This window comes from Hesperophylax consimilis, chromosome 12, assembly GCF_061612785.1.
Source record: "Hesperophylax consimilis isolate HC1 chromosome 12, BYU_Hcon_1.0, whole genome shotgun sequence".
Classification (NCBI taxonomy): Eukaryota; Metazoa; Arthropoda; class Insecta; order Trichoptera; family Limnephilidae; genus Hesperophylax; species Hesperophylax consimilis.
Window position 1 is genome coordinate 33,891,127 of NC_142847.1, and position 26,127 is coordinate 33,917,253.

At 35.2% G+C, this 26,127-nt stretch overlaps 1 protein-coding gene across 2 annotated transcripts; it reads left to right on the plus strand.

The window, feature by feature from the left end:
- The first annotated feature begins 631 nt into the window (after nt 1-631).
- On the plus strand, nt 632-22,206 carry LOC149419533 (sodium-independent sulfate anion transporter). Of its 2 annotated transcripts, XM_089638363.1 has the most exons (10): nt 632-1,100; nt 8,018-8,188; nt 10,623-10,843; nt 12,740-12,887; nt 16,181-16,345; nt 17,439-17,600; nt 18,284-18,384; nt 18,497-18,682; nt 20,383-20,556; nt 20,854-22,206. In XM_089638363.1, exons 1-10 carry the CDS (start codon nt 833-835, stop codon nt 21,295-21,297), a joined length of 2,040 nt encoding a protein of 679 aa, XP_089494489.1. In that variant the 5' UTR covers nt 632-832; the 3' UTR covers nt 21,298-22,206. The 2 variants fall into 2 exon arrangements, with proteins under 2 accessions (XP_089494489.1, XP_089494490.1); XM_089638364.1 differs by lacking the exons at nt 632-1,100; nt 8,018-8,188 and adding an exon at nt 9,954-10,185.
- Nucleotides 22,207-26,127: the final 3,921 nt, after the last annotated feature.

Below are 26,127 nucleotides of genomic sequence, written 5' to 3' on the forward strand. Positions count from 1 at the left end.
CGGCTCAATTTAAAATATTACACGACGTAGTGCATCGCCTTAAAAGAAATAAGATTTTTTTTATACATCGAATAAGAACTACCGACATTGCCTTCATTTGTTTTAGTTGGTAGAGCGGTGCCCCGGCAAGGTAAGGGTCCTGGGTTCGAGTCCTAGATGTGACCGTATCTTTTTCTGTTTCAAATATACGTTTAGGAATTGCTAATATTCTCTTAAATAATTAGAAATAAGATTATTGATGTTTTCAAAACTTTATCCAAGTCACAATAGTCCGACTGCACATTATTTTCTCACATAAATTTAAGTTAAATTAATATCAGTTATATGTCTTAATTTCCTTGTCACATTGATTGATCATAAATATTTTATAGCTCGTAGAGTGAGAGTAAATCATCAAAGTGGTGTGTAAATTAGAACTACTATTATTAGGTCCAAGTAATTATAGTAGTTGCATCGCCAGGTTAAATCTGGTCAACAATGTGACGTCAGGTGTCGAGATAAGAATACGAGTGAACGCCTTACACCAAGAAGCAGCCTCCATTATAATAATTGCGGAATACGAAAACTCCTTCAAATTTTCTTCAGACAGATAAGTGGGTAGTCATTTGCCGCGCAACCACGAGTCCGCCATGTCAATTTTCCGCCGAAACCGCGCCGTAAAATCAAACGCGAGTGTTTTTTAATCGACTTCAGGTTGATATAATAGTATGTAGTCAGTGGCCAGTGAACTTTTACAGTTTAATGGACAATTATTGATACAACGAGGTGTAAGAGGAAATTTCCGACGCATTTCTAGTGTTTGTTTTATTGTGTTATCTTCAACTTTATCAACATGAGTAACGATCTATTCGAGCTGGAGGAAAACTACAAGAAAAGGAGAGACATTTTCGCAGAGAAAAAGACTAAAAGAGATAAAATTAGGAATATTTTATACCGGAGAGTGCCGATTCTGGAGTGGTTTCCTAGGTATAATAAAGTCACAGCGGTAGCGGATCTTATTGCGGGGATTTCCTTGGGCCTGACGCTGATCCCCCAAAGTATAGCATACGCATCTCTCGCTAACCTGACGGCACAGTATGGCTTATATTCCTCGTTTATGGGTAAGTTATGCAAATACGAGTATCATGTCGTAGTCTGCGAATTGTGCTATGTTATCGGAATCATCACAGGCGGACAAAAGCCTTAAATTTGGTTGGTGGGAATGTCAATCTAAATATAGGAAACATAACCGACAATATTACATATTTACGCTCACAGTTTGTATTCAGTCAGGTCCGGCCCTGAGCCAAAATACTGTTATCTATAATATTCGGATGATTTGTGTAGCGCCGTTTTCGTGAAAAATAAAATAAATCAATAATAAAGTCAGTCACAATCGAGATATTCATTTCAAACATATTGAATATTTAAAAAAAAAAACATTTATGAAAGTAAAATATCACTCGAATAAACAATACGGAAAGGAAAATAAAGCGGTGTTTCTTTTTAGCCCCGAATATCCATCCCTATTCCCTAGTCCCATTTTTCGTTCCCTTTATATTGCCATACCCACATATTATTTATTCAATATTTGCAAATTATGGGCCGGTTATTTTTAGCCATGGAATCACCAGGGTAGGCTCCTACCATGAGTGGTTTATTTATGCTCCTACAAGCAACTTTAATTCATCACTTAAATGCCTTCCCACAATAGGACCCTCTAGTTAAAATAATAGGGCCGGAATTTCAGTTACATTTTAAGCTCGTCTTGAAAGATATTTACGTTCGTCAAGTTGCTCTCTGATAGGAGCCCTAGAAAGATAAGCCGACTGATACCATTCCTAAAAATTACTGAAATACCGGCCCATAGGCCAAAATTCTCAGAATACAACCTAATAATGCGAAAGAATATTATAATAGGAAGAATCTAACTATGAGAACTACATTAATTATTCTACAGTGTTTATCGTCTGGCTACTTGCAAACCCACACGAAGGAATCCGGAAAACATTTCATTTTCCACAAGATAGAACACAGAACAGAAAATTGAGACAGGGTTGCCAGTTATTCGAAACGACATATTAATATAGGAATAAATTTATAATTAAAAAAATTACTTTAACACTTATTCCAAGGTAAAAACAATTTTATGGCGAAAAAAAAACATAAAACACAGAATAATGTTTATTATTTTGTAAAACCGTCACAATTTAAAGATTTTACTCTTATTTATTTTAATTTTATTTTACTATTATTTTTTTAATTTTTCCGACTTTATGTCCGGGTTAAATCTTCCCCACAGGAAAAACTAAACCCTTCCACACACTTTTCCACAAATGATCATCGAGTCAATCCACATGTCAATGCAAGTGCATTATATAAGCATAATAAATACAAAATAATACAAGAACAAGACGTCAAATCACCAGAGATCAAATGGGAAAATAATTCACCGACTCCAGATATTTTCATTTCAGAGGGTTCGGCTCGGTAGAACTTCTAATTGGAATATAATATTATATAAGAATAGAATATATATTCTATTGGAATATATCCTACTGATACCTCAATATAAATATTTAAAAAATCTTTCGTAATCCTACATGTATTTAAAATGACTGATTTTTGCATTTTTATATATAAATTTTTTAACAGATCTAAAACGCCTAAATTTTAAATGAGAGAGCTAGGTATTTTTTTTTTTTTTTTTTTATATTTACTCCACACAGGAGGCCCTGAAGAAAATAATTTCCCTCGGGGCCTATGTCATCTTTGGGGATGCTGTGTGGAGGGTCTTTTTTTGGAGAGGAAGGAGTGAACATGGGTCTTGAAGAGTCCCATGTTGTAGGAGGGAGGAAACACAGAGGCCGGCAGTTCGTTCCACAACCGAGCTGTTGAACTTAAGAACGAATCGTAGAAGCGACCCGTTCTCATGTGACAAGTGTCAACTGTGTACAAATGTTGGGCGCGCGTTTGGCGTGTATCCCGACTACGCACCGGTGCCGAAGGGATCAATGACGCTAGTTCCTCAGAGCATCTTCCATTGTAATACCGATAGAACAAGGACAGTAGTAAAAAAAAATACTCTTTCGTAATCTTCGAAATAAGAAAATTTTGGCAATACACCAAATAATAGATATGGTTTTGACGATATTTTTTGCATAATTCGAAGTTCGAAGCAGCCGGCCTGAATAATTAGCGAAGAATTTCAACCCTGTCGCGACCAGCACGCATGATTCTTTTACATATTTCAAGGTCATTCCGAAAGTAAGAACATATTTTTTTAAATATCTTATACTTAAACCATTTTTTTCGAATTATCTGTAAAAATCAGGAATACATTAATATTGCAGACTGTGTATCGTTAGTCGATAAAAATTAATAAAAATTTCACACTATCATCCTATCTTCTTTCAATTTTTTTACATCTTTAATTTCAAAATTTGACAAAGTGACCATAAAAAGTATTGCAGGTACTCTTCTAGATCTAGACCTACCATGATTAAACTGCGTTAAAAATTGTCTTATAAATAAAAATATAAATATTAGTTTTTTTTAAATCTCAAATCTCCGAAAGTTCACCGATTGCTTTGAAATTTTGACACAACTTTGCATTCAAAGCAATCGAAGAAATTTTTTCGGAGTTTTAGGATTTTGAACAAACGAACATTTAAATTTTTATTCATGTAGAAGATAGATTGATTATGTAGATGTTCACCGGTGAGAAGTAAAAACTGGCTTTTTTGAAAAAAACACTTCTGTTCTATACCTATTTAGTATAATTTTAATACAGGTATCCGGAGGTAAAGTGCACTAACTTCGGGAGGTGATTCTACATGATGGTAGAAGTAAAAAAGATAAATATTTTTTTTAGAAATTCCGACTTTTTTTTACATACAAAAATATTTTTCGATAGAAGAATATTTATTTTTCAATACAAACAATTCAACTTTTTAACCTAAAAACTACCTTCAAACGTTGGAATTTCGTAAAAAGTTATTTATCTTTTTTACTTGTACCTACTAATATAGAATCATTGTTTTATCATTTACACATGTTTGTTTAGTCTCATTTATTGCAATTTTTTTAAACGAGTTTATTTCTTCGATGTAACTGTAGTTTTAAAGAAATGTTATTAATTCGAAGACAAAATCTTAAATCTAAGATCAGCCTTAATGGATGAAGTTAACAAAATATTATTTTCCTAGTTCTTACATTGTAATTTAAATCATGTATGACCTAGTAATACGAGCCTAGTATGGTGGTTGAGAAAATAACAAGAAATTGTAATTTATATTTTTATTTTATGCAATTTCCCTATTTTCAAACATTATTTGATAGTGTCGGTATTTGATAAACTGATCGCTTTTGCTATGATCGCAATTGAAGTTTGACCTGTTAACAACCCTGATTATCCTATTATAAATAAAATATTGAATCATTAAATTAATGATGATAAAATAATACGATTTTTAACGCATTTCTTTGCCATCATTACCAATAAACTTTTACCTGGAAACATGTTATTGAAATTATACTTGTGTTGAATATCATTTATGTTTTCAATTTGGTGGGAATCATTTATTGGATAACCAACACCTCTGTCGTAGGTCACCCCAAGTGAATCGCTACGTTTGGTGACTTATCAGGGGTGCCTGGTTTCCTCGGGTGAGGTGTGTTCAGGATCCCAGAACTTCCTAATGTATGTTTAATTTACTTGTTATTGGTAGGTAGTAACAGCTTGTAGTAGAACAACACACAACACGTGGAAGGAATACGTTCGCAAAGCCTGTGACAGACCACGCTTCTTTTTCATGGCTTAGCCTATTTCAGCATATATCGTTGGCCATAAATTCCCATTGGTAGTGTACGGCGAGCGATATGCTGAAATAGGCCAAGCCATGATGCGTAATTTGCCGCCTACCTTATGGTCGTTTTGTTGTTTATTTATGTATACACTTGTGACACTTGTAAACCATTACAATGTGAAAATTAGCATATAAGGTACTATGTTTTATTATAATACCCCCATTTTTGTTATTTTCAAACTATCGCTATCTGAAGGAACACATCCCGACAAGTGGAAAACAGCCTTGATTACCCCAATATATAAAAATGGCAGTAAAAATGATGTCTCGAACTATCGACCTATATCCAAATTACCAATACTAAGTAAAGTATTGGAAAAAATTGTTTACGATCAATTATATTCTACTATCTCACCCTCACTCTTAAATAATCAACACGGCTTCATGAAAAATCGCTCCACAACTTCAAATCTTGCATTTTTTACAAATTTTCTTCATGCTCAAATGGATATGCGATGCCAGGTAGATGTCAGTTATACGGATTATTCTAAAGCATTTGACCGTGTTAATCATTATATTCTTTTACAAAAGTTATTAGGTCTAGGAATTCACGGTGACCTCTATAGATGGATCGCATCATACGTCAATAATCGGCACCAAATCACGGTTGTCAATGGTTTTGCATCTTGCTTAACGGAAATCGTCTCAGGTGTGCCCCAGGGGTCGCATCTTGGACCACTCTTATTTAATATTTATATAAATGACATTTACGTTTGCTTTAAAAATAGTTACTTTGTTTTATAGGCGGATGACATGAAAATTTATAAAGCTATACAGTGTTTATCCGATTGTATGGAATTGCAAAGCGATCTTGATAATTTGTGCATATATTGTGAATCAAATTTATTGTCCTTAAACATATCTAAGTGTCACTCGATTACATTTACTAGAAATAAAAACAAAATCATCTATCCATACAACTTGAATAACAAACCTTTACAACCTATGTCTACGTGTAAAGATCTAGGTGTTTACTTAGATAGCAAATTAATTTTTGACAAGCACATTGAACACATTATTTCAAAATCCTACAAAATGCTAGGTTTCTTTTTTTTTTTTTTTTTTTTTTTTTTTTTTTACAGTATTACCGCACAAGAGTCCCAACTGCTCCCGTCTGGAGCCAGTGAGACTATGGCATCCCCAATTGGGGTATGTTGTGAGGCTGAGGGTATTGGGGAGGGGAGGAAGATGGGGAAGAGGAAGGTGGGGAAGTACCTGGCTATTCAGATCTGGTCACCAAACACGGCTAAAGCCATTTCAAGCAACGTTTCAATTCTGAATGGTGGTCTTACACCAGGGCGATACTGAGAGTATCTTCCACTCTGGATCATCTTTCATCTTATTAAGAATATGCAAAGTTTTCAAAAGTGCGAAGACTCTGAAAATGTTGTTTTGTTCATTGGTCAGAAGTCCACTGGAGTATGCTTCCACAATATGGAATCCTCAATATAAGGTATACATAGATTTAGTAGAAAGTATACAGAATAAATTTTCGAAACATTTACTCAAGAAATACAACAATACTACAAATAATATGTTAACTTTACAAAAAAGACGCACATTGTCAGACCTGTTGTTTCTACATAATCTGCTAAATAATAAAATAGATAGTCCCGAATTGCTATCCGTCATTGGTTTAAATGTTCCAACGAGGCGTACCAGGCACATTACACTATTTCATATTGAAGCCAACAATACCAATGCAGCAAACAATTCAGTTATTACTCGCGCAATCACAACATACACCCATTACGAAAAATTACTACATTTAGACATATTTCATGATTCCTTTCTAACATACAAAACTAACTTATTAAATTTCTTAGCATGACATATTTCAAAAATATTTTCACATCATTTTTCAAAACTCCTATTTATTAACAGTCAATTACAATTCGTGAGCTTATTATAATTCTTGTTTTCAATTCATTTATTATTTTTATTATTATCCACACACTTCCTTCATTTTATAACAATCTCAGGCGAAATTACGTAATGATATTTTATGGACATACGTAATAAGTACTACAACTATGTAATAACTAAAAATATCTAATTGTACTGTGTATGTCTTAACAAATAAATAAATAAATAAAATAAATAAAAATAAATAAAACCTGTCCTTAGTACTAATACATACTTAAAATGACGTTGAAGTCATGAATAATAATGATCATTATAAATGTAATTAATAACAATATCAAATCCTTACTCTATATAAAACTAAGATACCTACACAACCTATTATTGCTAAACTGTCTGACAAAAATAAGTTGAAGACAAGAGAACAAAAACAAGTTGTCCTTCTCAACGAGTGACCCCAGGGGAGTCACCAGCTTCCAAGCTAGGGGGGCAGCTGCATTTTTATAGAGCTTACAGGGAAGGAACGAGAGAGTAGTCAGAATAAACTGGGAATATTTACATGCAAGCTGACTTATACCCAGCGTTGCTTGCGGTTATTAGCAGGGCCGTCTTAAACCGTGAAAGGGAGCCCATTTTCATACTTAGTTTGGAGGCCCTTTTGAAAGCAGTAAACCACTGGAAAACAAAAAAACCATAATGTTTCTATAATTTTTTAGAAGGGGTTTGTGCGATGCCACCTAATCGTGAGTTGGAGCATTAAAAAAAATGAAAAATATGTATTTATAATTTGTAAACACCGCTGTTATCATTTTGAATTCTTAAAATATTCTTTGCCATTTGGAAAGGTAAAATAATAAATGAAAAGTATGTTTTTTTAATGTGATTACCTACAAAGGTATAAAAAAAGTCTTCGAAAGTAATTTGTGAATATCGGAAATTAGTGCCAATTCCTCAATAACCTCGGGCCTGTAGAACTATGGTATCCCCAACTGGAGTAAGTGACGAGAGCGAAGGAAGTGGAAAATTAGTTAAAGACACGGAAATTGCCAAAAACCTGCACCGCAGGCAAAAAATTTTCTAGGACAAAGCCAAACCAATAAATGCTTACGATTTATATTTTTCAGAGAGTCAGCCAGTATTCCAACAATATTTAGGCGAAAATCCTTTGGTATTTTCTTTTTTCATAAATATTTTTGTATTGTTTAAAACGGAAACCTTTTAAACATGTCAGCTTAACCGGCTATATACCAGATCAGTTCTATCTTAAAGAATATTAATAAGAAACTTAGTATTTACGCGTGTTTCAGGTACCATGCTATACGCGTTGTTCGGCACAGTGAAGGAGGTGTCCATCGGCCCCACCAGTCTCATGTCCATCCTCATCTTCCAGTACTGCAAGGCCCTGCCCATTGACTACGTTATCCTGCTGGGCTTCCTTTCCGGGCTGGTCGTCATCCTCATGGGCATCTTGCAGCTGGGTAGGTTATCCACATTCTCGGTCAAGAAGGTGTCCATCGGCCCGAAGTGTGATGCTGTCCGTCGGCAGACATGATATGTGAGATCCAGAGATGTGCGAAATGGGTACCCAAAACCATTTGAAATGCAAAATGGAAATGGGTCAAAACTTTTCCATTTGAAAATGCAAAATGCAAAATGGTTTTTAGAAAAGCATTTCAAATGCAAAATGCAAAATACCTATTTTCAAAATGCATTGAAAATGCAAAATGGTTTCTCAGGTCAATTATAGAATTTTTAAACAATTTTGACATTTAATAATGGACATCAATGTAGAACAAACATGTTACATGATGGTAAATCCAAAAACACCACGACTACAGATTATGAAACCACAAAAAATTTGCGCGGGACTAATGTTGCGACCGTAAAAACATAGAAACCACTATCTAACATTTAATATTACAGCGTCATGGCCCCATGTTCAGTATTTGAATCAGTATTTTTTGTAATGGTATCACTCAATTGCCAGGGCTCCTACCAGGGAGCAACTTGACAAATGTAAATTATCTCTCATAGCGAAGTTGAGGACCGACTGATATTTGAGGCTTATGAAAAAAAGATGAGTGGAGATAGTAGGAAGAATGTTGCAAAAAAGCATTTAAAATGGAAAATGCATTGAGAAAAGCATTTAAAATGCAAAATGCAAAATGGTTTTTAGAAAAGCATTTAAAATGCAAAATGGAAAATGCCCATTTTGCATTTTGCATTTCCATTTGAAATGGATTTATTTGAAATAAAGCACATCTCTGGTGAGATCTGACTAGATAATGAACTCTGCAGACACGTTCGTTTTTCAGTATGTTACTAGGGTACTAATCGGATTGGGTTATCAGGATTCGTAGTTCCGTACCTGATGGTAACTCAAAGAAGACAAACGTAAATATATAAGTATAAACTCCACAGAACAGCTCATAATGTCTCTTGGAAATCGTTGTGTCTCCCTTACCATCAGTTAGAAATATGAACTGAACGGTTTTAGAAAGAAAAAAATACCAAGCTTTACTTTCAAATATATGTAGAAGTAAACCACAGAATACTCAAAATGTACACCTCTATGAAAACAAAGATTCCGACCGAAATTTGACGAATTTGAACAATTCATCAAATTTCTATGTTTATATTTCAATTCTGTGGAAGTCGAAGTACAAAAAAAATAAAAAAATAAAATAATATTTTCTTGCTTCTTAAAAATATTTTTTTATAATTTGAGAGAGAAAAAAATATTTCTCTGAATCTTGCTGTTGCGGGAAAACTAAACTAACTAACTAACCATCACGCCGTCTCCCCGCAGGGGTAGGCTGAGAGGACGGACCGCCAAACAACTCGGTCTTGACACACACTCCTTGCCTCATTTACATTCACACATCGTCTCATACATACTCTTCTATTATTCTGACTCTTGACATGGCCCGACTCAATCATCTGATTCACTTGATCGTGCCATGTCTTCCTTGGGCGTCCCTGACTTCTGCTACCATTTACATTTGCATCATATATTCTCTTTGCACTCCTTTCTTCGCTCATTCTTCGCGAAAATTTTCGTCGGCACACGACGGAGATGAGCCAAGTAAAAAACGATTGAAATACCGACCAGAAGGGTATTCCCCAAAAGTCGAACGACATAATTTAATTATAAATAATTGTCTATGCGCCTAGTAGCCGGCTATGATATTTTTTTGCATTTTTGCTGCATTATGGCTGCATCAGGCTGCATTATATGAAATATTTTTATACGCCACGTTGTTTAGTTTTCGCTAAAGAAATGCGGAATTTCTTGCATTGTTTTTGTGAAAAAAGTGAACTTGTTTAGATTCCGATGGGTTGCTTCAACGACGTTGAAAGTTTTGTGAATTGTTTATTTATGAAAACAACATAATAACAAAACTTCAGTGTTTTGCATTACACTTCGTTTCAACTTAATTACTACAAGAAACAACGATGTACGTCGGAATAGAAAGTAAAAGATGCATTATAATTCCAGTTTTATTCAAATTCAAAATTTACCTTATAAAACCATCCCTTTGCCGCCATTTTGGCCTTATTGTAAAATAACACTTGCGAAAGTTTCGTTTCAATTTAAATACCCATAAATTACTTCAACCCAAACTAAGAACCTAATAACTAATAACCCCTTTTGTGTATGTAAATAGTTATTTCTTGAAGTGATTGTTGAAACAAAGTGTAAATCCCATAATCTGTGCCAAAGTGCGGCGGTTAGGGAAATAATTATCCCAAATTTTCAGCGCAAGGTCTCGCAGCATCCACTTTACGTCGATTGCTTTTCGACTCGTAGGAGTTGCGCCCTTGAGATGATATATTTATGATTATTAAATGGCGTTATAGAAAATTGTTCGATAATATTGTGCTCTCTATAAAGTGTAATATTTTTTGTAGGATTCTTGGTGGAGCTGATATCCATCCCAGTGACCAGTGGTTTCACATCGGCCACCGCCACGGTGATCATTGTATCGCAGATCAAGGGCATCCTGGGCATGCGCTTCAAAGCCGAGAACTTTGTGGACAACATCGTGCAGCTCTACCGCAAACATCAGATGGCCCGCTGGCCAGACGCCGTGCTGGGACTCAGCTGTATTGTCTTCCTGCTGTCTTTGAGGGTATGTCAATGATCTTCAGATCTCATGACCGTTAAAAATATGGTCATCTGTCATACTATTTATCCTTCCTCCGCCAGTGCCATGCTCAACTGTGTATAATATATGTAAATTATTAAATTAATCAAGAATTTAATTTGCTTCTACTGAAAATTCTACCTGCATCACTTCTTTTGGAGAGTTTGTTGTTTAAAAAATAGTTTGTCTGTTTGTTGTCGCTTGTTTTAAAAAAAATACTAAGTACTAATTTTGGTAAAATCAGTTCATTTAAGTAATGCATAACGCCCACTATTTTTGTACACGGGTTCTTATTTTTATAATTATATTATGTTTATTTAAAGTTTGTTATGTTACATTTATGTTATGTTTATTTTAAGTATGTTATGTTACATTTATGTTATGTTTATTTTAAGTATGTTATGTTACATTTATGTTATGTTTATATTGTATAATCATCTGTATATACACTCATTTGCTGTATTTGTTTATAAGTTTGTCTATTTCATGTAAATGTGTTTTGTTTTAATGGCCAAGATCACCCTTAATGGGTGAAAGCCAAAATACCAGTCTTTTAGACCACATCAATTCTGCTGGGGAATTAATGGAGTAGGCATTCCTTGACCACAGGTTTGTTGATCTGAATCGCACGGCATTTACACATCTCCGATTCTTTTAGACATTTAAACTCCACCTGTGCATAATTTGGGCCCAAAATCTGTGGGACAACCTTATCTTATTGATAGAGGACCAGATTTTGCAAGGTGGTGAAAACCCAGGCTATCTCTCGTTGGGGTCAGGTATAAGATAGGAATTTAAACAAATCAGCTGGTTGCCACTCAAGTTATCAGTATCCAAAGTAAAAGATATATGCTTAACCGGTAAGGGGCGACAAGAAACAAAAATAGAAACAAAAAATGTAGATAATACAATGCTTGATAAAGTGACTGCCAGACAGGGTAAGTCACACAAGTACTGGAGGTCGATGATGTAGACTGGAGAACTCAAGACGTCGCTCCTAACACCACTTGTGAAGGGTGAACACTCATACACAAGTAACTTTTGAATACAATGCAGACTCCGTTTCCGCTGCAGAGCTGGTCCGATGTGCTCGAGAGACTTCTTCAGGTCAAAAGAGAGAGAGAGTTCATGGAACCAGAGTCAAGGGTTCAGAAGAGAAAGAAGATGAGTAGAGGCAAAAGTCAGAGCGAGGTAGAGCGGGCAGAACAGAGATGTGCAGACTTAGCGAGGGTTGATGGTGATCTGACTTGCAAAGGGTTTGTGGCCCGTATTTATGATTCAACCACTGCCATTGTCTCTGGCACGATTCCCGGAACTCGCGCCGAGCTCAAAAGATCGAATGCGCCCGAGCAGAACGCAATGCCGGCGCACTGGCACGCTTTCTCTTTGAAGACCTCTCTTATCGTTTGCTTCCCTCTAGCCCCACTCCAAATTTTTGTTTATTTTACAAATAACATAGCAATTATGAACACTCTCGTGACAGAAAGTGGTAGTTTTACAAAGTTAAAACACACATTTTTTAATTGGGAACCAAGCCCGGAGAGCTGAATCCCACTAGACCGTCTGAGTAGTGAGCCCGTGTTCGTGCCAAATCTCATCTTGGGCTCGCATTACTATTAGTGACCATGTCATACATGCTGACATGGTCCCACTGTCAGCACATCCGATACGGTGACATCATTCAAAGGCAAAATTAACATATAAGGTCCTCACTGTAGTTGCAGTGCTGATTCTTCAACACTGCAAATGCAGGGGTCTGGCCCATATGGGTTACTATGTCCAATTAGCTTTAGGTAGTGGAATTCTGTGTTGAATAAATGAACAAAGAAAATAAATATATTTATGTATGAACAGTAAATTTTTGTAATAACTTTATTTCAGAAATTGAAAGACATCCCAGTGAAGAATGAGATGCTTAAAAAGACATTATGGTTCATATCAACCAGCCGCAATGCGCTCATTGTCTTAATCACATCTGTCATAGCTTATCACTTGGACATAGATGGACCGGCACCTTTCCTCTTGTCAGGTAAATTACTATTATTATTATAACATTTTAATATAAATAGTTCCCTTATCTTTTAAAAGATCTAGTTGGAAAAATTGTATTTATGAGTATGGAATTAAAAATGAACTTTTCTTCACAATAACTTCGGTCTTGAAATAATCCTCCAGTCAATTGAAAGAGCTTTAAATTGTCTTTGGGCAATTCGAATAGGGTTTTTTTAATCTACTATATGTTGATACTCTAAAAATTTGCGGAAGATTATTTTTCTGATTCTGATCATCAAATTAAAAATATGTGATTTTAATATTTTCATTCATAGTTATTGATTATAAAAAAAAGATCTAAAACCACGCATTCCTGAATGATTAGAACTGGCTACAGCGTCATTATGACGTAGAACATTGGTTCTTAACCTTTCTTGAAGTCAGGGAGCACTGATCTTAAGAAAAAATTTCAGAGTACCGAAATCAGAAATGAAATTAAAAAGAAAGAATCAGAAAACAAACAAATCCCTCCCAAGGGCGGGAGGATGGGGGGGGGTGACCTAACGATTTATTAGAGAAATAACATCAAAATCATTCTTTTAGGTGAACGAGTTCTGTATAAAAAAAAGTTGAAACAATTTAAAAAACGCGGTTAGACGTTTACGTGTACTCCTTGCAAGCGCAAGTGCTACCATCTAGCAATCATTTATGCAACTTCAATCACAAATCCATCACTTTCATCATTTAGCGGAACAACAAACTCGTGGTAACATTAATAAAGCTACTGGCTGGTAAGACGGCGTAACCCAAGGTTCGTAGAAAATGTATTTTACAAGGTAAACTCATCGAGGAGGTAGAGTGGTGATTGGCTAGAAAGTCGTGACTATCTAGAAGTCCATTTTCCACTGGGAGATTTCAATTCACTTCAATACAAGTGGCTTCAAGCGACTCAGAATGCATTTTCAATGATTTATTTATAACGCTTTGGTAATATTATACCAATTATTATATCAAAACTAATATTTGGAATAAAAGTGAAATATCTAAGGAATATTTGCACTATTCCTTATTCTTTGATGATGTAGAATTGAGGTTATTTATTAGCGCCTTGTATATATTGCGTTTGAAGACATTCAAATATTCAAATTAAAAGTATCATTTAGCAAACTATCATGACAGGTAAAGTGTTGAGATTAATTGTATTTATACAAAGAGTTGCACATGGTGATAGATTCTCTCAGCATCGCATTGTGCCTGCTCGCCAGCTGCGTGGGGGGGGCCAGATCGGGAGGGGTAAGAGGTTTTGAGAAGATAAGAGAAGATTTCAAGGGAAAATGTAGGAAGGACTTTGATCTTATCTGCATTTTCAAAATTATTAACAGTATGATTGACTCACCTATCACTCACTCACTCCAGAAGATAGGTGGAAACTTGAGACAATCGGCCAAAGTGAGAAATGCTCATCTCATGCACAACCCCACTGAGAGACAGCCTAGATTCTCATTGCCTTGTAAACTCTTGTCTGCCATCAATAGGATGAGGTCCTCCCACAGCCATTGTTTCTATATGATGCACAGGTGGAGCCTTAAAGAGTCGGCGATGTATGAATGTGGAGCGGTGCAGACCACTGAACTTGTGGTCAAAGAATGACTTCTGCATTAATTCGCCGGCGGGATTGATGAGGTCCACAGTGCGACGCCTAAGGCCCTCGACTGGCTCACTAATCTAGATGTTCCACTCTGATCCCCCCACCATTCGAAAGAAGAAGTCTCACCACTACTTTGTTGCAACTCATCCCTTCCAATATTCCTTCCCGTAGACTCGGAAATAATTCATTGTTTCTCCTCAATCAACACTCCACCATCAGCGGATACCATATGGATACCATCAGGGGCGGTTCTTCCCTTAGGTCAATTGTTTTTTGACCCCCCAAAATAGACAAGACAACAATAATAATAAATTATATGCATCAAAACAACTGGTGTTATTCTTAATTTATTTGAAATGTACTGCGAAATAGCAGGGCTGCGAGCGGCGGCGGAGAGCAACCAGCAGTGACATCTATTGTCTCTAATAGAAGCTTTCTTTCACAAGTACATACAATTCACTGGGACACTTTATAGAATGTCCACGGCTTTGGTATCTTCTGTCCCTATGCGCGCCATAGAATAAACGAGATGGCACTATGTCTTTTGCCAAGAGTAAAAATTAGGTACTGAAGAAAGCTTAAAAACTCAAACACGGTGAATATTATATGTTTTAAAAATGGTGACATAAACATATTTTTCATTTTACACGCTTGTCGTGTGTGGAACAATGGTTCTTTTTCAATTGGTCAGTTCGGGAAAGATTTGGAATAATTCTTTATGTCGTTATCGATGTAAATTGTGACGAATTTTCACTTTTAGTTTGATGGCACATTAAGAAATAGATAATTTAAAAATTATTGTTGTAATTGGACAAGGTTCGTTAGTAAATAAATAAATATGAGGTTGTGAAAATGGGTCTTGAAGAGACCCGTGATGTAGGAGGGAGGAAACACAAGAAATTTTCCACAGCCGAACTGTCGAACTTAAGAATGAGTTGTAGAAACGACCGTCGAACGAACGATATCGTCTTTAATTCGACTCCGTAAATCATTTCTGTATAGTGATAATGCGTCAAGTCTTCCTCGGGCATCTCCGACTTTTCTACCACTCATTACTGATTACTTAATAACAACATTTTATCGATTTTAATTCGACTCTTATGTGCGAACATAAGTGCAAGGAAATTAACTTAGATTTACCAAAATATTATTATATACGTAGTGAAAAGTGAAAGAGATCGTTCCTTGGATGGACTCAAGGACTTACTTATGGATGGAGCAACGTCACGAGCTTGCGAGCGGCCCGATGCGTTTTTTTCCGAAAAGTGCCTGTATAAGCCAACCTTGTTAAATACATTTTCTACAAATCATGGGCGTAACCAACGTTGGTCGGCGTGACATCAAAAATGCCATATTCACAAAAAAACTCACAAGTCATTTTCGTGACAAATCAAAATTGACAGATTTAAAATCAAAACAGAAAATTTATTTGCTAACATAAAAATAAACTAAAAAAGCCAAAAATCATTTATTTATACTCGATAATAAAAAATGCTGTGAAAATACCCTATTCACGACGTGTCAACCATGACAATATATTTATGTACCTATTATGAACCTAATCTTATGTTATTGCAAAGCATTGTATTGAATATCCCCATCACCCAATTTAATTTCATAAGTCTTTCAAAATTGAATAACATAGTGTATTTATATTGATTGTTACTTTTCATTATTTCCAGATCGCATCCCCGTTGGTCTGCCCACATTTGAAATGCCAAAATTCAGTGTCACGCACGGGAACCACACTGCCAACTTCGTGGAGATGTGCTCCAAGCTGGGAACTGGCATTTTGGTGGTCCCTATCACTGCTGTACTAGCCAACATAGCCATTGCCAAGGCTTTTAGTGAGTGTTTTTCTGAATTTCTATATCTAAATATTTCCATTTCAGTATTATGTTGTATTGCCAACACTTTTACGCATATATCCTGTCATAAATTCCTTTGACAAATATTATGCATGGTGTATATGGATTAACGAATAAAAAAAATATGTAATGCTGCACTGGTATTCTAAAATATTAATCAGAGTACATATTAACTTTGCAGAACTTGAGAGAAAGTGCACTATGACAAATATTATGCATGGTGTATATGGATTAACAAATGAAATAATATTTAATGCTGCACTGCTGAGTATATATTAACTTTGCAGAACTTCAGAGAAAGTGGACTATGACTATAGTAGTGCCAAAGAGAGATCTTACATTACTTCATCGTATGTAGTATCTTCTGTCGTGTGAGAAGGAAGAGGTCGATCGTTGATGACATACAAACAACGTCTCTCTGGGAGTACTTTAATACAAAAGTAGACAATAGATACATAGACGCTTAACATAGTGACATAATGTAATTATTTACATATAGTCAAAAACCCTCACTACAGCTGTGAAGGGATGTATTATTTCGTTGTGGAGATGCAAGCTCCAGAGATTTCTCCCGGTTTTGATATACATATTCACAAAAAAGTACTTGAAGTAAATTGAAACTATTAAAAAAATGTAAATAATCATATTTTTCGCATTATATCAAAAGAATAATTTATAATTATCAAGATATTTAGCATAAAAGGTGTATTCTTTGAATATTGGAGGTGTTCAAAACAGTTTGTCTCGTCTATCTTCAGATTTACGAAAAGTTCGAGGTAGGGTTTTGCAAATCCACGATTCATTTGTAAAGTTTGTAAAACTAATAAAATATATGATAATTGTTAAAAAAAAAGTATTTGCGTTTAAATTTTAAGGCAAAACAACTCTTTTCCACGAAGATGTTCTATAGGTCCTGCCGCTGTGAACTCCACTGTAACTTTTTTACTAATCCAATAATCTTTTTGTTATAAGAAAGTGGTTAAAACAAATCAGCGATACGCTTCCAGAACTCCTTCGATGGAACGAAGGCCACTTCTACATATCAATATTATATTTGTCTATTATATTTCAGCCACAAATAAGAAAGTGGACGCCACGCAAGAGATGGTAACTCTAGGAATCTGCCAGGTGATGGGGGCCTTCGTACACGCAGTGCCGTCTACCGGCGCCTTCACCAGGTCGGCTGTCAGCAATGCCAGCGGGGTTAAAACACCATTCGCTGGGATATACTCAGGTTATGTAAAATTTTATTAAACTCATTCAATCAAGATTACATTGTGCGCCATTTTTACATTGGTTGAAGTTAGTTAATAAATATGGACTGATCGTAGCGAAGTCCTGTTTTAACCCAACCATGTATTTCCGTCGGCATTTCATCTGTCTGTAAATTTGTTTTGTTATATTCCGGTATCAAGATGGTGGCCATTTTAACCGATAGGGTAAATCAAAAAAAAATCGTTTCTCCGAATACAAATTTCTTGGGAAAACACTTATGGTAGATTATATACTATTTTTATAAAAAAATATATACACACATTATCTGGTGAGACGGTGCAATTTACAAAACATAATTTTGAAAAAAACAAGTAAGTTATTACGAAAATAGAATCAGCTGTCACACTGTGAAAGTTTGCCTCGGCACACAACAGGTTAATGGTTCAGTAAAGATTCTTTTTTCAAATGTGAAATCTTTGTTTATTAATTTAAGTAGGTAGGTATTTAAGTGCCTACTTTAAAACTTATAATTTCAGAGTAAATTTTGGTTTTGATTGAAAATAAGAAAAAATTAGAAACATAATCTTTTGTAGGCGAGGTCTACTGTTCACAGAAATGCTAGACTTATTACTTTCGTGCCTACTGAGGCAAATGTCAACTTTTATATTTATTTTCTGCATATTAATGAAACTTATATTACAGGTGTTCTTACCTTGCTCGCACTGACCTTCCTCACGCAGTACTTCTACTACATTCCTCGCGCCACTCTCTCCGCTATCCTCATCTGCGCTGTCATGTTTTTGGTAAGTTCACCCAACCTACGGTCCCAAATGGAATCAGTGGCGAACTGGTTAAACACTTTTAATTTTAGTTATGTTTGCTGTTAATGTTAATTATTATTTTCTAAAATTTCAGATAGATTACAATGTTATCAGAAAAATGTGGAGGGGAAACCGCTGGGATGTGTTTTTGACTTTGATAACCTACTTTGTGAGTCTCCTGAAAGGTGTTGAAGTGGGAATATTGGTCGGTGTTGTGGTCAATATATCATATCTGGTTTACCTCACCGCAAGACCTAGCGTGGAAATCAAACGATCAAAGGTACGTAGAAAACTAATATGTACCAGACTATTACTCTATCAACTACACACAGGGCCAACCCTGAGCCAAATGGCGTCTGACGCTAGCAAAAACATCAAGGGCGCAGTGATAGATGTTAGGTATTATCAGCGACTTGGCTCCTTGGCAAATCTCGTAAGTCTCTCAACCAGCAATCCGAAGGTTGCGGGTTCAAATCCCAGCATACGCAAGTAAATTTAATTTCATGAATTTGTCTTATTTCACAATGTATTCATTTAAAATAATCTATAGTATACTTGCAGCACGTACCAGAGTGGAAGATACTCTCAGTATCGCCCTGGTGTAAGACCGCAATTCAGAATTGAAACTTTGCTTGAAATGGCTTTGACCAGATCTGAATAGCCAGGTACTTCCCCTCCCCACTACCTCCAGCCTACCCCGATTGGGGATGCCATATTCTCACTGGCTCCAGTCGGTTGGGAGCAGTTGTGACTCTGGTACGGTTTCACATAAAATAAAATAATTTTTTTTTTTTGAGATGTAAAAAAATGAAGTGACAATAATGTTTATAATATTTTTTTGTCTAAGAAAATGTGTCTCACTGGCTTCATTAGGATGGGAGCTGTTGGACTCTTGTGTGGTATTCACATTAAAAAATTTAGAAAGCATTAATGATCAATTATTTCTCATTTCGGAATGAATAATTTGTATCCTTTTAAGCTATCTACATAGATAGCTGTAGAAAATATATCGTGGCTAAAAAATTTATGTGAAAGTGAAAAAACTGTTTTTTTTGCAGTAAAGAGAGGGGAGTAAGTAGGTGACCCCCTTTTTGTCATGAACCTAAAAAGCCCTCGACAGAGCATTTGTTCGATTTCGTATAAATTGATGCCAAATCTTGAGTAAGGGGAAATTGCCTGGCAGCCATCTTGTATGACAAACTTTTGAAATGATTTATATATATAATAAGTTGTATTATTGGTACTATTTTAATTTTAAATTCATATTGTTAATTCAATTTTAACGGTTTGACAGGGAATGGGATATGTCATTAAAAAATTTAAGAAGGTACAATCATTTTTTATACATCTTCCTTGTTCTCGAATAGCTCCATCCAGGGCCTATTAGGTCCAAGCTTTCTATACACAGAAAAAAATTAGCAGCTATTTGAAAAGGTTGGGACTGTAAATAATCATCCCCCTGCCCTACACACCTGCATATTTTGCATAATACATAATATTAACACTCGATAAATTAAAAATCTGTCTTAATTCGAATCGTTCAATTTTTTTCTTACATACAATAAGGTTTTAACACAACAGGGTTTATTATGGCATGAACCATGACTTGGCTGACATTAGGAAGATTTAGGCAGGGCCCGCCCTGAGCCAAATGACGCCTGGCGCCAGTAAAAATCTCAAGGGCACTGTGCTAGGTGTTTGGTTTAGCTCCTTTGGGGATTTGGGGATGGGTCGGAACGGGTTGGGACAGATTGGGTCGGGTCGGGATGGATCGGGTCGGGATGGATCGGGTCAGGTCTACATTATGGAATACGTAGTAATAAAATTTAATCACCCTCTTATTTTTATTCTTACCCCATTCTTATTTTTAAAGGAATCATATGAATTGTGTGAAAAGTGCGGTACTCTTAATTTGCATGTTTAATGGGAAAAAGTTATACCATAATATGGAATTAATTTAGGTTCCATTGACATTTTCAGAGTACAACTGGATGTGAATATGTGCTGGTAACCCCGGAGATAGGGCTGTACTACCTGTCCATATCCTTCCTGAAAGGGGTCATCATGAAGGCCGCCATTGTAGAGGGGGAGAATGTGCTGCCTGTCGTAGTGGATTGCTCCAAGTTTCAGGCTATTGACTATTCTGCTTGCAAGGTAAGAAGGGAACGGAATTGTAATCAAGTTTACAATTATGTATGTATGTCCTGGATATTTAGAAGAGCCTATTTTAAGCACAAGTGAAGGAAAATGACAATAATCGCTTTTATGTTTGTAGAATTCATTCATTTTGATGTAGACAAGGCATCAAATGTTTTTTTTTCTTTTAGCAGGTTTTGGGAATATCTGCACCCATCTTCTCTCGTGGAGAATCGCCACTGATTCGAAGAAATTTTTTATGAAAACTCATTGCTACAGAAATTGTATTAAACCGTTACTTTAACTTTCTTTCAGGGGTTGGAGGACTTAACAAAGGACTTTGAAAAAAGGAATCAAAAGCTTGTTTTCCTCAATGTTTCTACAAAGATCATCGCTGTCCTAGAACCTCTCACCACTATCAATCCAAACACTTACCATTGCCAATCCGAGACGGAGATGTTGGACGTTTTGTTCATGATGAAGGCTGATGAAGTCCTGAGAATGGAAACAGTTCCTTTGCTGTCGGATTCCTTCAGGAAGAAAGACAGCATCTGCTCTGAGAATTTCCTTTATGATCTGAATGAACACAGGGTTCACCTGGAGAAGGTCAGCATTGAACCCATCAAGGAAGAGTATCAGGAAAAGAGAGAAGTGAAACCAGAGAAAGTTAGTGTTTTACAACCAGAGAAGAATAATTTGAGAAATAATAATGGAAATAATTCCACCGAAAATAATCCCGACGATAAAGATAACAATTAGAATATTAATAGAATGCACTTGTATGGAATGTACAATGTACATGGATGAGTAAGGCCATTCATACACAGAGATACTTACAAGCCACTCTCGTTATACTATTTTAGTCCTAGTGTTTGTACACGACGCGACGCATCGACAATGAGTTTGACGTCAGTTGCACACTGCTGACAGTGCTGGTAATACGCTACGCAAGTTGCATTCGCATGTACTACTTTTTGACAGAAATGTCATCCGAATATGATTTGAATGCTGAATTTGTTCCTTAGGTGGGAAAATATCCATGTGTATTGCTATAATTTACCGTTATTTTAGAAAGGATTTAGCGGAGAAGGTGTGGATTGAGGTTAGAAAGAAAAGTCAATTGGACATCATTCTCATGGAGTTCCTTGGTGGGATGAGCGCACTACAATTATCATTTATTTCATCGTATGAGTGAACCCAAAATCTTATTTTAGATTGTTTTTTTATGAACAATATTACTGTCTTCGTCCCTAGACTCACTTGACATAGTATTAATTCCACGGCTGCACTTGAAAAAATTAACAAGTTCAGAATAATTTTGGGTAACGCCGTGTATGAAAACCAGCTTAGAGTAGCATGTCGGTAGGTTACTTGTGGTTGCGTATTGTGCACAGTCACGTAGCTTGTAAGTATCTCCACGTACGAAGGTCCTAAATGATTTTTTTAAAATTATTTGTAATGATAAAGAATTTAATGACAATCCATAAGAAAAGATTCAGGCCACTAGGTTGTATGTAAATATTTTCCAGTTATTGTTTGTTACTTTTCACAATATTATTATTTTGATATGTAATGAAGAAATCTCAGTATATTTTTTAAAATCATAATTGCAGGCTTTACAAATTTACATAGATGTAGGGACCTATTCAATATATATTTTTTAAATATAGGTACTTAGATGTATAACGAAGGTAAGATAATAATTAATCTTATAATATAAAGTTAATAATTTTATCATTGTCTATTCTCAACTTATTTGTGTAATAGATACATTTTAATGTGTTTTTTTTGTATTATTTCCCCCAATCCAGGTTCAAACTACCCAAATTGGTATTTATAATAAGTTTTTTTTTGGCAAACGAATAACCTGACGATATTTGAAAATCTCCTACTACTATCATAATAAGCATAAATGTTGCTTGTGTCGTGAAGAAGGACTTTGTTAGGTCTCCAGTGACCAAATGTTTTGCATCGTTTTCTGTTTTCCATCAGACATAGAAATCAAAAACATTGGGTCGGGGCCACACCGTTTTCTGTTTTCCATCGGCCTTGGAAAACAAAAATATTATGGCCCTGCCCCAAACACAAACATTTTGTTCAATATTTGTGGTAATATTGTCGCTGGAGACCCGCCTTTAGCTAGCCGAAGAATAATTGAACTCACAATGCGATGATAATAATAATAATAATGATTGGAGTATTTGTATAGCCCCGTTTTCGTGAGAAAATCACCTCAAGGGCGCTTAACAACTTAATTTATGCAATTAATTTATTCCTATCCCCTTGTCTTATAACTAATTTTATTTATTTATTGCATCTCACTATACATAAAACACTTTTTTTTTCACATAAAAATTAACCTCACTAGGACTAAGCTTGTATCGAGGTTAACAATTTACATTTGAGTGAAGCAAACATAAGAGTATCACAAACATAAATTAATTCTACATACAAACACAAAATATTTCAAAATGAAAGAAAAAATAAGTATTAGATGTGTTACCAGATGGGTAATTTGACAGTATATTGTAACAATATTTGAAGCATAACTAATCATTAATCTTTTTTATCCAAAAGAAGAAGCAAAGTAGATAATAAAGACAGATAGGGTGACATTCAGTTTTTAGCAAATGGGACTTATATAAAATCTTATTATTTAAGAAAGGACAAGGATGAAAAAATATTAAGTCTGTCAATACAAAAACCTTAATGAACTTTTTAAATTTAACTAAGGAATTGTTGGAAGAATATTAAACATAAGTGGTGCCTGATATAAATAATTTCTTTGACCAAAATAAGTTTTAGTATGTACCGCCAAAAAGTTCAATGTACAGCTAATTCTAGTTGTCCGCATTTGTTGTGTTCTTTCAGCAAATTTAATATTGATAAAAAATCGTATTTGAGTGATATATAGCTGTTTTATGCACATAACATTACATTCCTTATAAAGTAGGTTGGATGGATAACAGAATTTTTTTTGTAAGTACATCACTTTAAGGATCAATTTTTGAGTAATATTTAGAGATTCAACATTGGACTTTAGACGTGATCCCCAGCATACTATGTTATAAGAAAGTCGAGATTGGACTAAGGCAAAATAGACAGTTTTTAATTTCTCTTTGTCCAATATGTGTCGCAGTTCTTTAAAAATAAATGTAAGTCTCCTGATATTCTTTGTTAACATATCGATATGATCATTCCATCTTAAAAAATTATCAATCTTTACACCTAGATACATGATACAATCTACACTTTACAAGGGGTGGAAATTGCAATTTAGCAGACAATTACTTTTGGCTTAAAACTAAGTTTCATAGCTAGATACTTATAACTAGTGGCTTATAACTATGATTAATGTCGAGTGATTTACAACTAAGACTTTTAACTAATGACTTAAAACTATACATATTTTTATGACCGAGTGGGTATTTACACAATTCCGCTATAATATGACTTACGACTACGGCTTAAACTAGAGATTTACGTTTAACATACATATTTACGTTTACAAATATAGATTGTTATGATTTCTGCTCGTGGTTTGGTCGGTGGTAAGGTATAAAAATAACAAAAATAGACAAATAAAAGAAGGTCATTATTCTGGATACGACAAGTTGAAAAGGTGAGTCTTTAGTTTTGCTCTAAACTCAGATGAGCTGTCGATCTTTTGCAAATATGAAGGGAGTTTGTTCCAAGCTGTTGGGCCTGCTACTGCAAAAGCTCGGTCTCCAAAATTGGTATTGGGATTGCGTATAGGTACTGAGAATCTACCTATGGCTGTTGGCACCTAAGCCAATGAAGGTTCCGCAGATGTTGCGAGATGTGGGAATATTTGGAAACACCGGTTATCAGCCTTACTGCAGCATTAAAAACTGACTGAAGTCTGTCAGTGTATATTTTAGGGAGACGTATATGCCTGGATTCCCGACCCTACGCTCTGCCAGCTCAGTCACTGACTGATCAGCAGAGATGTGCTTTATTTCAAATAAATCCATTTCAAATGGAAATGCAAAATGGGTATTTTCCATTTTGCATTTTAAATGCTTATCTAAAAACCATTTTGCATTATGCTTTTCTCAATGCATTTTCCATTTTAAATGCTTTTTTGCAACATTCTTCCTACTATCTCCACTCATCTTTTTTTCATAAGCCCCAAATATCAGTCGGTCCTCAACCTCGGTATGAGAGATAATTTACATTTGTCAAGTTGCTCCCTGGTAGGAGCCCTGGCAATTGAGTGATACCATTGCACAAAATACTGATTCAAATACTGAACATGGGGCCATGACGCTGTAATATTAGATAGCAGTTTCTATGTTTTTACGTTGGCAACATTAGTCCCGCGCAAATTTTTTGTGGTTTCATAATCTGTAGTCGTGGTGTTTTTGGATTTACCATCATATAATATGTTTGTTCTACATTGATGTTCATTATTAAATGACGAAATTGGTTAAAAATTCTATAATTACCTATTTTAATTGTTTGACCGGAGAAACCATTTTGCATGTTCAATGCATTTTGAAAATAGGTATTTTGCATTTGAAATGCTTTTCTAAAAACCATTTTGCATTTTGCATTTTCAAATGGAAAAGTTTTGACCCATTTCCATTTTTCATTTCAAATGGTTTTGGGTACCCATTTTGCACATCTCTGCTGATCAGTGATCAATAATAAAAGAAGTCTTCTTTTATAAACAAATTCAATAAAAAAAAAATTGTAAAAAATAATTATATACAGGCAAATCATTTTATAGATGACCCGTAGGTATTTGTGCACCCTGAGAGCATCAAAAAAGTTTTTAGAACTAGTTTTGAGCACCCGCCCGCAGTTCCCTCTTACCCCGCAAATGCCCAATGATTATCGGTGACTCGCGATTCAATTCAAGCAATGATTGATTATCTATATGTATTTACTTAGTAGGTACTTACTTACTTACTTAATTCAATTTGTTACAGTTTTTAAACTTAAAATGGAAAAATATTTTTTTGTAGTAACTTCTTCAAAACGAAATAGGTTAAATAAAACAGGACGAATAAGGAAACATTTTTGCAAACGCACGAAATAATAATTTTATTACAGCCATCTTCACAGATTGATCTCAATTGTTGGGAGTTCCGCACGAAGCTTCGAGTGCTGCACGCTTCGAGTGTGAAAGAGATGGGTAGTAAATCTGAAGGAGAAAGAAGCATTGATCACCAACCGTTTGTCTTAATTCGAAAAAAATGTGATAAGACCGAACGGTGGTTACTTATTTGCGGAAACACTGAAAAGTTCTGGTTAACTTCAATGGTTTGGTTTAATTTATATTTATTTCTATACTCGTACGTACAGTTTTGAGGTAAATAGAAAAGAGGAAGGAATAAAATGATGATGGGGTCAATGTTACCGAAATTAGCATAGATGAGATAAAAATATCGATTAAATAGATAAAGAATGGTAAGGCTGTCGGTTTCGAAAATATTTCTGCTGAATATTTTAAAGGAGATAGCCGTATAATCCTGAAATGGTTGTGCAAACTTTAAAACCAATGTTTAAAGGAGGGTTACACTCCTTTAGATTGGATTAGGGCTGTGATCATGCCGTTATACA

What these genes read in the sequence shown, in the direction of transcription:
- LOC149419533 (XM_089638363.1), top strand. Translation starts at nt 833, where the DNA reads ATGAGTAACGATCTATTCGAGCTGGAGGAAAACTACAAGAAAAGGAGA. An exon ending in GGCACCTTTCCTCTTGTCAG is followed by an intron (nt 12,888 to 16,180) that starts GTAAATTACTAT and finishes CATTATTTCCAG; the next exon opens with ATCGCATCCCCGTTGGTCTG. An exon ending in TGGAAATCAAACGATCAAAG is followed by an intron (nt 18,683 to 20,382) that starts GTACGTAGAAAA and finishes TGACATTTTCAG; the next exon opens with AGTACAACTGGATGTGAATA.